The sequence below is a fragment of the Schistocerca serialis genome, chromosome 6 (assembly GCF_023864345.2).
Source record: "Schistocerca serialis cubense isolate TAMUIC-IGC-003099 chromosome 6, iqSchSeri2.2, whole genome shotgun sequence".
NCBI classification, from domain to species: Eukaryota; Metazoa; Arthropoda; class Insecta; order Orthoptera; family Acrididae; genus Schistocerca; species Schistocerca serialis.
Window position 1 is genome coordinate 760,676,864 of NC_064643.1, and position 13,818 is coordinate 760,690,681.

The 13,818-nt window shown below is 43.4% G+C and overlaps 1 protein-coding gene across 14 annotated transcripts in view; it reads left to right on the top strand.

Moving 5' to 3' along the window:
* The window catches only part of LOC126485138 (voltage-dependent L-type calcium channel subunit beta-1), a 749,688-nt gene that overhangs the window by 640,567 nt on the left and 95,303 nt on the right, over positions 1-13,818 (top strand). For all 14 annotated transcript variants that reach the window (XR_007587915.1, XR_007587913.1, XR_007587916.1 and 11 more), the window contains one exon: positions 7,535-7,799. Coding sequence is in view for 8 of the 14 variants with exons in the window: in XM_050108790.1 (XP_049964747.1) it covers positions 7,535-7,799 (265 nt within the window). In the remaining 6 variants the exon portion in view is untranslated. The remainder of the gene's footprint in view (positions 1-7,534; positions 7,800-13,818) is intronic.

Below are 13,818 nucleotides of genomic sequence, written 5' to 3' on the forward strand. Positions count from 1 at the left end.
ATTCCAGATGTTTGACTGTGACATCTCACACGTGGTTTGTTCGCCATCCTGTGAGATGTGATGTCACCTAGATATCTGTTGAGTCTGCGCGTCATAAGAACATTCGGACTCGATATGGTTTTTAAGCGAATATAAGACTACGAGGTGCGACAATAAGGTAATGACACTGATGTGAAAAAAAGATGTTGCTTTCCGTTTTAGTCAAGTTTAGTGTTGTCTCCTTCAAAGTAGTACACTTCTGATTGCACACACACTTTTTCCAGCGCTTCTGCCATTGATGGTAAAATTCCTGGAACTCATCTTCTGCAATATCCTCCAAGACCCTCGTCAAAGCTTTTTGGACATGTTGTGTTGTTTGAAAATAGTGTCCCTTGACCGCCGTTTTGACTCTTGGAAATAGAAAAAAGTCGCACGGAGAGATATCTGGTGAATAAAGTGGCTGTGGTAGTACTGAAATTTGTTTTGAGGCTAAAAATTGCTGTACTGACAGAGCAGTATGGGATGGCGCATTATCGTGGTGCAGAATCCAATCATCAGCGATGTTGGCACGGACACGAAGTACTCTTTTACGAAGTCTTTCTAAAATTTCTTTGTAGTACGAGTAATATTGGTTAACTGTTTGTCCAGGAGGCATCCACTTTTTATGAACAATTCCCTTGGAATCAAAGAAGCACATAAGCATTCATTCATTTCACTTTTGAGTTTGACATGCGAGCTTTTTTTGGTCTGGGTGATCCCTTTGAGCACCATTGCGAACTTTGGGGTTTTGTCACCGGATCGCACTGAAAAAAACCAACTTTCATCACCAGTGATAACACGGCTCAACAATTCTGGATTGATTTCCGTTTGCTCTAACAGTTCGGCTGCCACATTTTTTCGTGTTTCTCGCTGTTGTGGACCATTTTTGCACAAATCTTTCTCATACCAAGATCTTCAGTTATTATTAGACGAATCGTTACTCGATTGATGTTCAGTTCTTCTGCAATCATTTTCAAGGATAATCTTCGATCAGATCCTACGAGTTCACGCACCCTGTCCAAGTTGACATCCATCCGTCAGGTTGATGCTCGTCCACTGCGGTCTTCATCTTCAGCATTCGTTCTGCCTTCACTACACATGTTATGCCAACGAAAAACTTGAGCTCTTGGCGTAACCTCCTCTCCAAAAGCCTTCTGAAGCTTACCGTAAGTTGTCGTCACGTTTTCACCCAATTTAACGCAAAAAGAAATGGCATACCGTTGCGCAATGTTATGCTGTTCCATTTCCGTGTCGAGAGACACTTATTACAGCACAACTCACGACTGAGCAGTTGCATCGATGTGCCACTTGGACTGGAAGCAGCTTATAGACCACGATCAAAGATATTGCGCCTACGCAGACCTGCACTGTCGCTACATCTTGCAAAGAAAATCAGTCTCATTACTTCATTGTCGCACCACGTAGACCCCGCTCGCCTCCAATAAATGCAAATTTTAAAACTGGTTTCAATAAATAATAGCTTCATTTGCATAAAACACATTTTGTTTTACGACGTGATTCTGCCTCTAGACTTTTCTGAAGTGTCCAGAAATTAGATGTCTTGTGAATTCATTACTGCTCGGGAAACACTACCATTGCTGCACGGATACGAGGCCACCGCAGTTGTCGCGTTATCAGGACTCTTCTTAAGTATGTGTTCATCCAGTTGGTCATAGAGATTTGTCTAATGCGTTGTAAGATAAAAAATACCACGCATCACGAAAAGTTATCTGAATGGGGCGGAAATCGGAAAATGTGATGTACGTGCATAGACAAACAAATGGTTACAATTTCAGAAAAATTGGACGTTTTTTTCAAGAAAAAGAGCTTCAAAGATTAAGTCAACAACGCGTTGCTCTTCCTCTAGCCCTTATGTAAGCAGTTATTCGGCTTGGTACTGATTGATAGTTGTTGGGTGTCCTCCAGAGGGATATCGTGCAAAATTCTGTCCAATTGGCACGTTAGATCGTCAAAATACCGAGCTGGTTGGAGGGCCGCGCTTCTAACGTTCTCAGTAGGGGAGAGATCCGACAACCTTACTGGCCAAGAGAGGGCTTGACAAGCACGAAGACAAGCGATAGAAGCACTCACTAGGTGCAGCCGGGCGTTGTCATGCTAAAATGTAAGCCCAAGTTTGTTTACCGCGAAGGCCAACAAACCAGGACGCAGAATGTCGTCAACGTACAGCTGTGCTGTAAGGATGCCGCGCATGAGAACCAAAGGGGACCAGCTACGAAAAGAAATGACACCCAGAACATCACCCCTGTATGGCGGGCGACAGTCAGTCTGGTGTCCCACCACTGTCCTGGCCGTCTCCAGGCGCGTCTTCTCTGGTCGTGGGAGCTCAGTTCGAAGCGGGTCTCACCAGTGAAGACAGTTCCATTACAGCCAATGAGATTCCAGGCTGAAGAAGTGTCTTGAGACACCCCAGACAGCAGTGGGATACCGACCTGACTGTCGCCAAGCGTACAGCTAGACAACCATGAGTGGAGGTCAGGGGTGCCACTTCTTTTAATAGCAGCACACGTTTGGTAGTCATCCGCAGCACCCTTACTGCCCAGCGGTACGTTGACAATATTGTACGTCCCGTTTTATTGCTCTTCGTGGCAAGACAATCTGGGCTTACATTTCAGCAAGGTAATGTTAGCCCGCAAGTAGCGAGAGTTTCTAGCGCTTGTCTTCGTGCTTGGAGAGCCCTACTTTGGCCAGCATGATCGGAGGATCTCTCCCTAGCTGAGAACGTTTGTAGCATTACGGGCAGCGCCTTCCAACCAGCTCGGTATTTTGACGATCTAACGCGCCAATTGGATAGAATTTGGCACGGTAATCCTCAGGAGGACCCAACAACTCTACCGATCAATGCCAGGCCGAGTAATGCTTCCATAAGGGCCAGAGGAGGACCAAGGCGATATTGACTTTCTTAGTTTGTGGAGCTGTATCTCCTGAATATATCATCCAAATTTTTTGAAGTAGAAATCATTTCTTTGTCTGTACATGTACATCACATCTAGCGATTTCCGTCTGCTTCAAATAATTCCTTCGTGCTGCGTCTGTTTTTTTGACTTAACATTATTTGTCTGTCATTGTTTCATTTTTTGCCAGGCATTCAGTAAAAATAAACCTTTGCAGTTCATAAAATACTGGAAATAACATCTCTGGAGACGAAACCGACCTCGTTTTTTGTAGTGCACGATTGCCGGCTCCTATCCACTGGCGTGGTGGCTGTTTCACTTGTGGGGTGCAGTAGTGGACACAGGCTCTCATCCGCGGTACCAAATCGGTTACTAAAATACGTTCAATACTTTTTTAAACTGTCTGGTCGTTTCTGATAAATTAGTTTTCTCGTTTGTGTTTCGTCATTATCCAACAAATGTGGCAGTCATCTTAAACAAAGCTACCGCCTAACAGCATATTGCGCACATTGCCCAGGTTACTCTTTTGCTACTTACCTCATGTGGACCTTCCCAAAGAGTGATATGTCCACATTGGAATTCGTCCGCTTAGTTCCTAACTGTTGATAATGACGGAGCTGTCTCACAAAGTTTCATCACCTACTAAAGGCGTTAATGATGTGAACTGCAGTCTTGGGTTCTGCATTACCCTCGTGGGATACACCATTTGGTAACCTGGTCACGCAGCGAATGAACATACGGGTTATCATTCTTGCCACATACTGCCGAGCATTCAACTTCACTTCAGTAATCATCAGTACTGACCTGTTCCACTATCCAGTTGGCCCACACATCATGATTCCAGGAGTTGGACAGTTGTAGGCCTCAAGAATATTTGCTTCCTGCGACGTTCCCTAACATCGTCTATGGACACGTTGAAATCAAACTGATCGCCACAAACAGAAGTATACATCATCGCTGAGAACCACAGAACGCCACTCGATGTCCCAGTTCACTCTACCTGTACACCGTGCAAATCTCTATTCTCTTTGATACGATAGCAGTGATAAACGACGTGTGGCTAGTGGAAATCTCTACTCGTGTTCCACTAATCTGCTCCAGAGACTGCTCTTGCTGACACGCTGCCTGCAACGACTTCCATAATTTCAGCTTAGCCAGTCGCGTGATCTCCTCTCCTTGTGGAAGGGCCTGCGCCTACTCTTTTGCTCTGCCGTGCTGACCCCTCTGTCGCCACTCGTTCTGTTGTCGCTGCAGCAAAGCCAACTGTCTGGGCAGTCGCGGTACGATGATCCCATGTCTATTACGCCAATGATTCGATATTTTTGAAAGTCTGAAAGACGGCACGCGAACGTCCCTTGGACACGCTGTATTGCGATTCCCATCTGAAAACTTTCAGTAGCGTTAGCCGCCATGTAGCCGCACCGTAGGAATGACTCTTTTCTGTGCTGAAGATAAGCTGGCTGGCATACAGATGCGATTTTAATCAGCATATGCCACAGGCATAAAAATATGATAGTATCTGTAATGTTTTCTGTTTCCGTCATTTTATTCCTTTCCCGCTGACACGTGGAGGACTTACTCTAAAAGCGTGTATCCTCATGTCGTTAACTTCTATTTTCCTAGTTAACATATGACTCGGAGTTTTCTTGTGGTCTTTTAATATGCAGCTAACTGATCACCGAGATCCGAGAATCTTTTTAATGCTAAGCAAAATTAATTTTTTTTGTCTTCATTGTAGCACACAAAAATGTTACCTATTTAGGTGTTGGCGTCGCGCACGATTCTTGTGGCAACTTTCAAGAGAATCGATCATCTCAGTGGCGGGGGGCGAGAAGATCAGTACCAACGTGTCTTTGCGCTCTGCGAAAAACGTAGCTCTCGGGTCTGGCCAGGAAGAAACGAGACTGATGCTGCAAATCTGTCTCTTTGTTATATACGACCAGTTAAAGATGTTCCTCTTCACGGTAGGTCCGGGTGAGTCCACGTGTCGTTCCTACCAGAACTCAATACATTTCTGCACGTCGCACTCCGTGAGGTCACTCAGGAGTTCCGTGGTTTTAGTCTTGCGGCAGTGGACAAGAACGCATTCTCTAATCTCACTCGCTCCACACCATTTTTCTATAAAAGAACCGTCCAAATTGTCTACGGAACATGTCACTAACTAACTAACCTGTAGCACAGTGCGAAGTCCACCGCCACTGCGGTGATCAGTTTCGACGAAACTTGTCACATTTTTGGGGCTAAGAGAGATTAAAGTGCCTGCCAAGAAATATAGGCCGACATTTCTCCCCAGTTCAATAGGCGAATCGAGTAGCACAAAAAGTAGCTATTATTGGTACGCAGTACATGTATCCATGCACTGGATGGTGGTTTGTGGCATATATCATGTATTATTTTCAGCTGTTCCCTTTCCAGACAGCGACTGAACTAGAGCAGTCGCGATTTTTTTCCCCTTCTTCCTTCGCTCCTGCCAAATTGTCTTCATATACTCGCTGTGTTCTCTCTTGCGCTCTTCCGGCCACTTATTTCCTGCTTTGCGTGGTAGAGTAATTATGGAGTACGCGTACGTGGAGACAGTGTTTGCGCAGCAGTAGCCGACATAGTGTAACTGAGCTGGCATAAGGGGAACCAGTCCGCATTCGCTGAGGCAGCTGGAAAACCGCCTTAAAAACCATCCACAAGCTGGCAGACACACCGGACCTCGACACTAATCCGAATATACGACCGAATTCAAAAAAGAACACGAAAGAGAGAGTGAATCAGCTAAATAAAGTGATGATTTTACATTTATTATGTGACCGTGGCAGTCTGGTGCGTAGAGCGTTAGACTCCGGTCATGGAGGATCCAGGTTCAATCCAGTTCCTCAACTACTCTAAGACTACTGTGCTGCCTATTGATCTTAAGATGGAGGTTTGATACTCTCCATAACGGCAATGTAAAGTATAAATTTGATTGTGTCAAGATATAACAATAGTTTTAAGGAAATGAAATGGAAATAAATTATTATCGATTTTCTTAAACACCTAGATGCAATACCTATTAGCAAACGATGAACTGAAGGATCGGAAACAGTGTCACTAAACAGGACTGTTTTGCATACCGGTATTTCATTTACAAATGTCGTCTGGAAATACAAAGATCATGTGGCAACACAAACTTGGACACAAGGTGCCCACCACAAAACAAAGTGAGTGTGGAACATGGAAATTTCTTAATATTAGTCGTAAAAACACTAGGCGAAAATACAAGAGCTTCGAAAGATCATGCCTTTATGCTTTTTTTTAACAACCTATGACACTTCACAGTATAAAGTATGTTCATAAGTCTGATATTTAGAATAACCTAACATCCACCACATTTCATACTCTGGCATCGAAAGGAGGATATTATGCGTCCATTAACATCTCTGGTCCAGTCTCCATCTTATGTGAATTAATGTGCTGCGATTTGACAGAAACAAAAAATTGTGTGTCTGTGTGTGGGGGATTGTTAACCAACACGATTCATATCACAATAGTCGAACTAATCCATAGAACATGCCGTAGTGCGTGGCCAGTATTATGTGCATAGGAGGGACAGAAATAAGCTTCTTGTGTTCTCAAGCAAGTCGCTTATTCTTAGTTCATTCCATCGTCCCACAGGTGGGCTGCCAACTGAACAGCACTCATCGCTTAAGCCAAAAGAGTTTCAAATATACAAGCATGGAATAAACATTTTAACAGGACGAGCTATATATAAATATTAAAAAAATAAAAGTACGGTTTTCGTTGATTATACTTGAAATAACATAGGAAAACGTCTGACATTTAGAAACGGTGATAATGAGATCGGAGCAAATTAAAACATGCACTGCAGTGCATTACACTACGCCATCACTTGATTGGGGGGACCTACATATAGTAGGAGTAATGAGGGGAGAGAACATCGGTTGGTCCATTGGAGTAGTGAAATTTTTGTGGAGATACTTGGTTCAGTTGGGATGGGTTGCGGAGATCGGTATAATGTGGGAGGACGACTGGTTGGTAAGCACGGGATATAGGATGCAGATACCTAGGAGAAAGGCCAGGACAAGCTCAACAGGAGGAAATAGACGGATGGGGAAGGAGTGAGCTCTGAAACTGGGAAGTGGTAGGGGGTAACGGGTTGAATCTCATAGGGGCAGTAGACGTCAGGGAGGATTTCGTTGTCAGGCTGAGGGAGTCTGTTAAAATTGCGCTGAGAGAGGATATGGAGAGTATGTGGGATGTGTTGATGCACGTGCAGCAGCACACCGGGATTTGTTCAGTGCTGTCAAGGAGGTGAGAAAAAGTGGTGAGCTGGTAAGGGATTCTTGTTGGGGACAAGCAAGAAACAAATGGAACCGTAATTATAGTTCCTGTTATTCTCCCCTCCCATTTAGAAACGCCAAGGAATAACAAAACGTTTAGGCTATGCTGAGCGGCGAATACTTACAAGCTGTATCGTTTTCCTACCCAAAAACGTATCCCGCTTGATCGGGATATAAGTAACTTGTTGCCATTTATGAGATAGTGTGTCCATTGTTGAACAGTTGTTGTCTGTGGCGAGCAGTGAACTGAAGCGGCGCTATCTGCCCGTTGCACAGCATCATCATAACGCGCGTCATGGCCGACATCTCGCTGGCGAAGCGATCGCTGCTGAACAACCCGTCCAAGCGCGCCATCATGGAGCGGACCAACTCGCGGTCCACGTGCCTGGCCGAGGTGCAGGCCGAGATCGAGCGCATCTTCGAGCTGGCCCGCACCTTGCAGCTGGTCGTGCTCGACTGCGACACCATCAACCACCCGTCGCAGCTCGCCAAGACCTCTCTCGCCCCCACCATCGTCTACCTCAAGATCTCCTCGCCCAAGGTAAGCCCACTCTGACCAGAACTCACTGCATACAGCTGCGGTAGTACACACAATTAAAAAGTTTGCGGTAATACACGGTGTTCGAAAGTCTGACGATTGGGGCTGTACCTTAATGTCCTTAATCGGAAGGCACATGTCCATCTCCCTAACAGTACGAATCTACGTCTACCTATGTGTGAGAAAAGTAATAAGACTGACAACACTGCGAGCGATCTGGCGATGCTGCATTGTTCTACTTGTGTAGACCAGTGTGATCATCCCTTCCAGACGCTCAGTTCGAGTTTCAGCTCCGTACAGCCATCATGTGATTTTTGAGAGCACCATTAGCGAAGCTGTGTTATTTTGTGTTACGAAAATGGAGCTTTACTCACATGAACATGAAATGCATTCGCAATTGCGATTCTGGATAACCATAATCTCAATAATGGAATGATGACACTGAAAATTTCTGACGGACCGACACTAGTACCCGGATTTCCCGTTTATCACGAACGGTCGCCTTAAAATGGCTCTGAGCACTATGGGACTTAACATCTGAGGTCATCAGTCCCCTAGAACTTAGAACTACTTAAGGGGCTCCGGAAGGCTCAAAATCATGAAAAGTTCAATTTTTACTTTTTTGCGTTTTCTGAATCTGCAGACTATTACCTTTTAATAGATATATAATTTATTCAATTCCGAAGACTACTACTATTTTTAAATTTTTTTTGAAATGTGTTCTACATGGGCGTGACCCACTGTGGCGCTGTTAAACTGCTGTCAAATGGTGTTATTATTAACGTCCGTGTTCATCAGGTACATTTTAGTGATGTGAGATAGAGTATGTGTTGTGGCTAACCTGTGATGGTTCAATATATATCGCTGGTGTGATTGTCGATTGTTTCATGTTTATTTACTCTGTCGTTATCTCGAAAATATTCGTAATTAATTCTGTTTCTTGAGTCTCTGTTTTGTTGAAGTATAATAATGAGTAAAAGTAAAGTTATTAGAAATCCTCTGAAGGCTTTTAAGAAAAGGAGAAATGTTGGAAAGCCAAAGGTATGTGTTATTACTGTAAACAATAAAGACGATAATCAAGTGAGTGAACCTAAACTCTCAAGTACACCTGCCCATAGCAGTCAAAGTGGGAAAGAAAATACTTCACAGAAGAAGCTTGGTTCAATGAGTGAAAACTATGAATGTTTTATGGGCGAATCGGATGTGAATGAAATATTTGATATGTCGGTTCTCAAAGGAATTTTTTCAAACTGTGTAAGATGTATTCATTGTAGTGAAGTTGGTCTGGAACTCTCCATAATAAAGTACGTAGGACTTGCTAGTGAAATACAACTGAAATGTGATAAGTGTTCATACATGACCACCTTTTGGAACAGTGTTGCAGTAACTGCAACTGAAGAAAATGGTAGCAAAATCTACGAACACAACATTAGATTTGTTTATTCCTTGCGTTCAGTTGGTAAGGGTGCTACTGCAGGTGCAATTTTCTGTGGCATCATGAATCTTCCAAATCCCCCAACCACGTTTACGACCCATAATAAATTAATAGGGTCTAAAGTAGAAGATGTCTGTATAGAATCTATGAAGAACGCTGTGGAAGAGGCAGTAATGGAAAATAATGGTAACAGGGATTTGACTGCAGCGTTCGATGGTACCTGGCATAAACGGGGACACACATCTCTTCATGGTGTAGTATCTGCCACCAGTATGTGTACAGGGAAAGTTTTAGATGTAGCAGTAATATCAAAGTATTGCAGATGTCCACAAAAATATAAAGGTACACATGAAAATAATTGCAAAGCTAACTACAGTGGCAGTAGTGGAGGAATGGAAGTGGCTGGTGTTGCCAGTATATTCCAGCGTTCTGAGGCGTGTGATAAAGTGCGATATGTTAATTACCTTGGTGACGGTGATTCTAAAAGTTTCAAACATGTTCAAGGACTGAAGCCCTATGGTGATGATGTTGTAGTGCAGAAATTTGAGTGTATTGGACACGTACAGAAGCGAATGGGAACAAGACTTCGGCGACTGAAAGCTTCGTACAAAAAACAAAAACTCAGTGATGGTAAAGGGTTGGATGGGAAGGGAAGGTTAACTGACAGTGTAATTGACAAAATACAGAACTATTATGGAATGGCTATTAGGCAAAATACACCAAGTGTCGACGAAATGAAGAAGGCTGTTTGGGCTCTTTTTTTTCATACTTCTTCAACCGATGAAAATCCCCAACATAGCTTGTGTCCCAAAGAAGAAGACAGTTGGTGTAAATATAAGAAAGGATTGCTAACTGGTGAAGTGTACACTCATAAGCATAGTCTGCCTCATGCAATAATGGAGGTGACAAAACCTATTTTCAGAGACTTAGGAGCACCTGAACTGTTGAAAAAGTGTATTCACGGAAAAACTCAAAACCCCAATGAAAGTGTAAATAGTGTTATATGGTCGAGAATCCCCAAGACTGTATTTGTTGGAATAGAAACACTTCACTTTGGTGTGTATGATGCTGTTGCGACTTTCAATGATGGCAACATTGTAAGGTGCAAGGTATTTAGAAATATGGGAATGAAGATAGGTTCTAACATGGTACGAGCGATGCTTGCTTTAGACAAGGAACGCCTTCGGGCTGCAGACAGGGCTGTAAAGAGTCTAGAAATACAAGCAAGAGTAAACAGGAGGAGGAACAAGAGGAAGCTGGAGGAGGAGTTTGCAGAGGATGAAGATAATCCATCCTATGGACCTGGAATGCACTAAAAAGTTAATCCAATCTTTGTCGCTCGATTCCCGAAACTTTTATTTTCTCATACTAATTACATGTTTTCTAAGGATCTTCCAAACATATTTGTTTCAAACTTTCAGTAAATGTTACACAGTACCTTCTGCATAATTTAACACAGCCTTTTTCCAAAGAACTGTATATTTTTGAATATATAAATAAAAAATTGCAAAAAAATGTTGTGAATTTTCATTACAATTGAAAAAAAATCATCATTAATAACTGAACTAAAATTTTGTAAAATCCCTGTGTTAAGTTGTAGCCCATATTCCAATAAATAATCTGTAAAAAGTTCAACTTCCTACCTCAAATACTTTGTGAGGAAAGATGTAATTTATAAGCGTTATTTTAACATTGCAAGTATAGGGCGTTCCGGAGCCCCTTAAACCTAACTAACCTAAGGAGATCACACACACATCCATGCCCGAGGCAGGATTCGAACCTGCGACCGTAGCGATCGCACGGTTCCAGACTGAAGCGCCTAGAACCGCTCGGCCACACCGGCCGGCGCGGTCGCCTTACAAATAGGCTATCCGAGCAAGCTTCAAGCCAGCCCCGAACTTCTAGAAGAAATTTTATAACAAATGTAGTCCCAAGTACCTGTTTCTACGGATATGCATACATACCCGAAGGAACATTGCATCGCACTTCTGAACAATAAAAGCACTTCAATATTGTATATGCTCGTACATGAAGCCGATACCAACAATCTCGTAAACATGGTGGCCAGAATCGTCGCTGCTGCTGAAGTGGATCAGCAAACGATAGTGCGAGTACGATATTCTGCGATGCGTTTCTGTGCAGTTAATTCTGATAATGTGCCCAAGTGTTATTTTTATTTCCCAGTCGAACCAGCTATGGAACGTTGTCAAACAGCACCTCAATTATAAGCAGATCGTTCGGGTATTCGTCGTTCACAATCAGTTACGTTCTTACTTTCATATTGTATTTTGTTTCTAAAAAACTAAACTCCTCCCGAACAGGCCATGAAGGCCGAACGGTACCGACCGGCCGCCGTGTCATCCTCAGCCCACAGGCTTAACTGGACGCGGATATGGAGGGGTATGTGGTCGTTACAACGCTCTCCCGGCCGTATGTCAGTTTCCGAGACCGGAGCCGCTACTTCTCAATCAAGTAGCTCCTCAGTTTCCCTCACAAGGGCTGAATGCACCCCGCTTGCCAACAGCGCTCGGCAGACTGGTTGGACACCCATCCACTTGCTAGCTCAGCCCGACAGCGCTTAACTTCGGTGTTCTGACGGGAACCGGTGTTACCACTGCGGCATTGGGAGATGTCTGAATGAATTACTGGAGCTCGAAATTTAGCTCTAGCTTCAGTGCGATGAAATTCTGTCTCGAAATGTGGCAAAAACCCAGAGAGATTCTGGTCGTATGTAAAGTACACCAGCGTCAAGACACAGTCAATACTTCCACTATGTGATATCAATGGTAATGTTACCAATGACGGTGCCTTCATCTAAGAAGACGAAGCAAATATTCCAGAATTCGAATCTACATCTACATCTACATCTACATCTACATTGATACTCCGCAAGCCACCCAACGGTGTGTGGCGGAGGGCACTTTACGTGCCACTGTCATTACCTCCCTTTCCTGTTCCAGTCGCGTATGGTTCGCGGGAAGAACGACTGTCTGAAAGCCTCCGTGCGCGCTCTAATCTCTCTAATTTTACATTCGTGATCTCCTCGGGAAGTATAAGTAGGGGGAAGCAATATATTCGCTACCTCATCCAGAAACGCACCCTCTCGAAACCTGGCGAGCAAGCTACACCGCGATGCAGAGCGCCTCTCTTGCAGAGTCTGCCACTTGAGTTTATTAAACATCTCCGTAACGCTATCACGGTTACCAAATAACCCAGTGACGAAACGCGCCGCTCTTCTTTGGATCTTCTCTATCTCCTCCGTCAACCCGACCTGGTACGGATCCCACACTGATGAGCAATACTCAAGTATAGGTCGAACGAGTGTTTTGTAAGCCACCTCCTTTGTTGATGGACTACATTTTCTAAGCACTCTCCCAATGAATCTCAACCCGGTACCCGCCTTACCAACAATTAGTTTAATATGATCATTCCACTTCAAATCGTTCCGTACGCATACTCCCAGATATTTTACAGAAGTAACTGCTACCAGTGATTGTTCCGCTATCATATAATCATACAATAAAGGATCCTTCTTTCTATGTATTCGCAATACATTACATTTGTCTATGTTAAGGGTCAGTTGCCACTCCCTGCACCAAGTGCCTATCTGCTGCAGATCTTCCTGTATTTCGCTACAATTTTCTAATGCAGCAACTTCTCTGTATACTACAGCATCATCCGCGAAAAGCCGCATGGAACTTCCGACACTATCTACTAAGTCATTTATATATATCGTGAAAAGCAATGGTCCCATAACACTCCCCTGTGGCACGCCAGAGGTTACTTTAACGTCTGTAGACGTCTCTCCATTGATAACAACATGCTGTGTTCTGTTTGCTAAAAACTCTTCAATTCAGCCACACAGCTGGTCTGATATTCCGTAGGCTCTTACTTTGTTTATCAGGCGACAGTGCGGAACTGTATCGAACGCCTTCCGGAAGTCAAGAACTGCTGCCAACGTAATTTAAAACTGTATGTCCTCAGTGCAGCGAAACTGCTCAAATCTCTCAATAAAGGCTAGTCCTCCGTTCCAGATTGCATACCAATTAGATTCCTTTCGGAGTATGCTGATGCATATGCTCCAGACTTAGCAATCATATACAACCGCTCAATCGATGAAAGATCCGTACCTAAAGAATAGAAAGTCGCAAAGGTCACACCAATATTCAAGAAAGGAAATAGAAGTAATACGCTGAATTGCAGATCCGTATCACTAACGTCTATTTCCAGTAGGATTTTTGGAATGTATACTGCATTCGAACATTATGAATTATCTCGAAGAAAACAATTTAGTGTCAGACAGCCAAGACGAATGCAGAAAATATCGTTCTTGTGAAACACAGCTGGCACTTTATTCACACAAACTAATAAGTGATATCAAAAGGGAGTCTCAAATTGATTCCATATTTTTCGATTACCAGAAGGTTTTTTACACCATTTCTCAAAAGCAGTTTGTAATTAAATTGTGTGTAATGAAAGTGCGTCTCAATTGTGCGACTGGATTCGTGATTTTCTTCAGAAAGTAACAGACAGAAAGTCTTCAAGTAATACAGAAGTGACATCTGACGTTCTTCAAGGTAGTGTTAG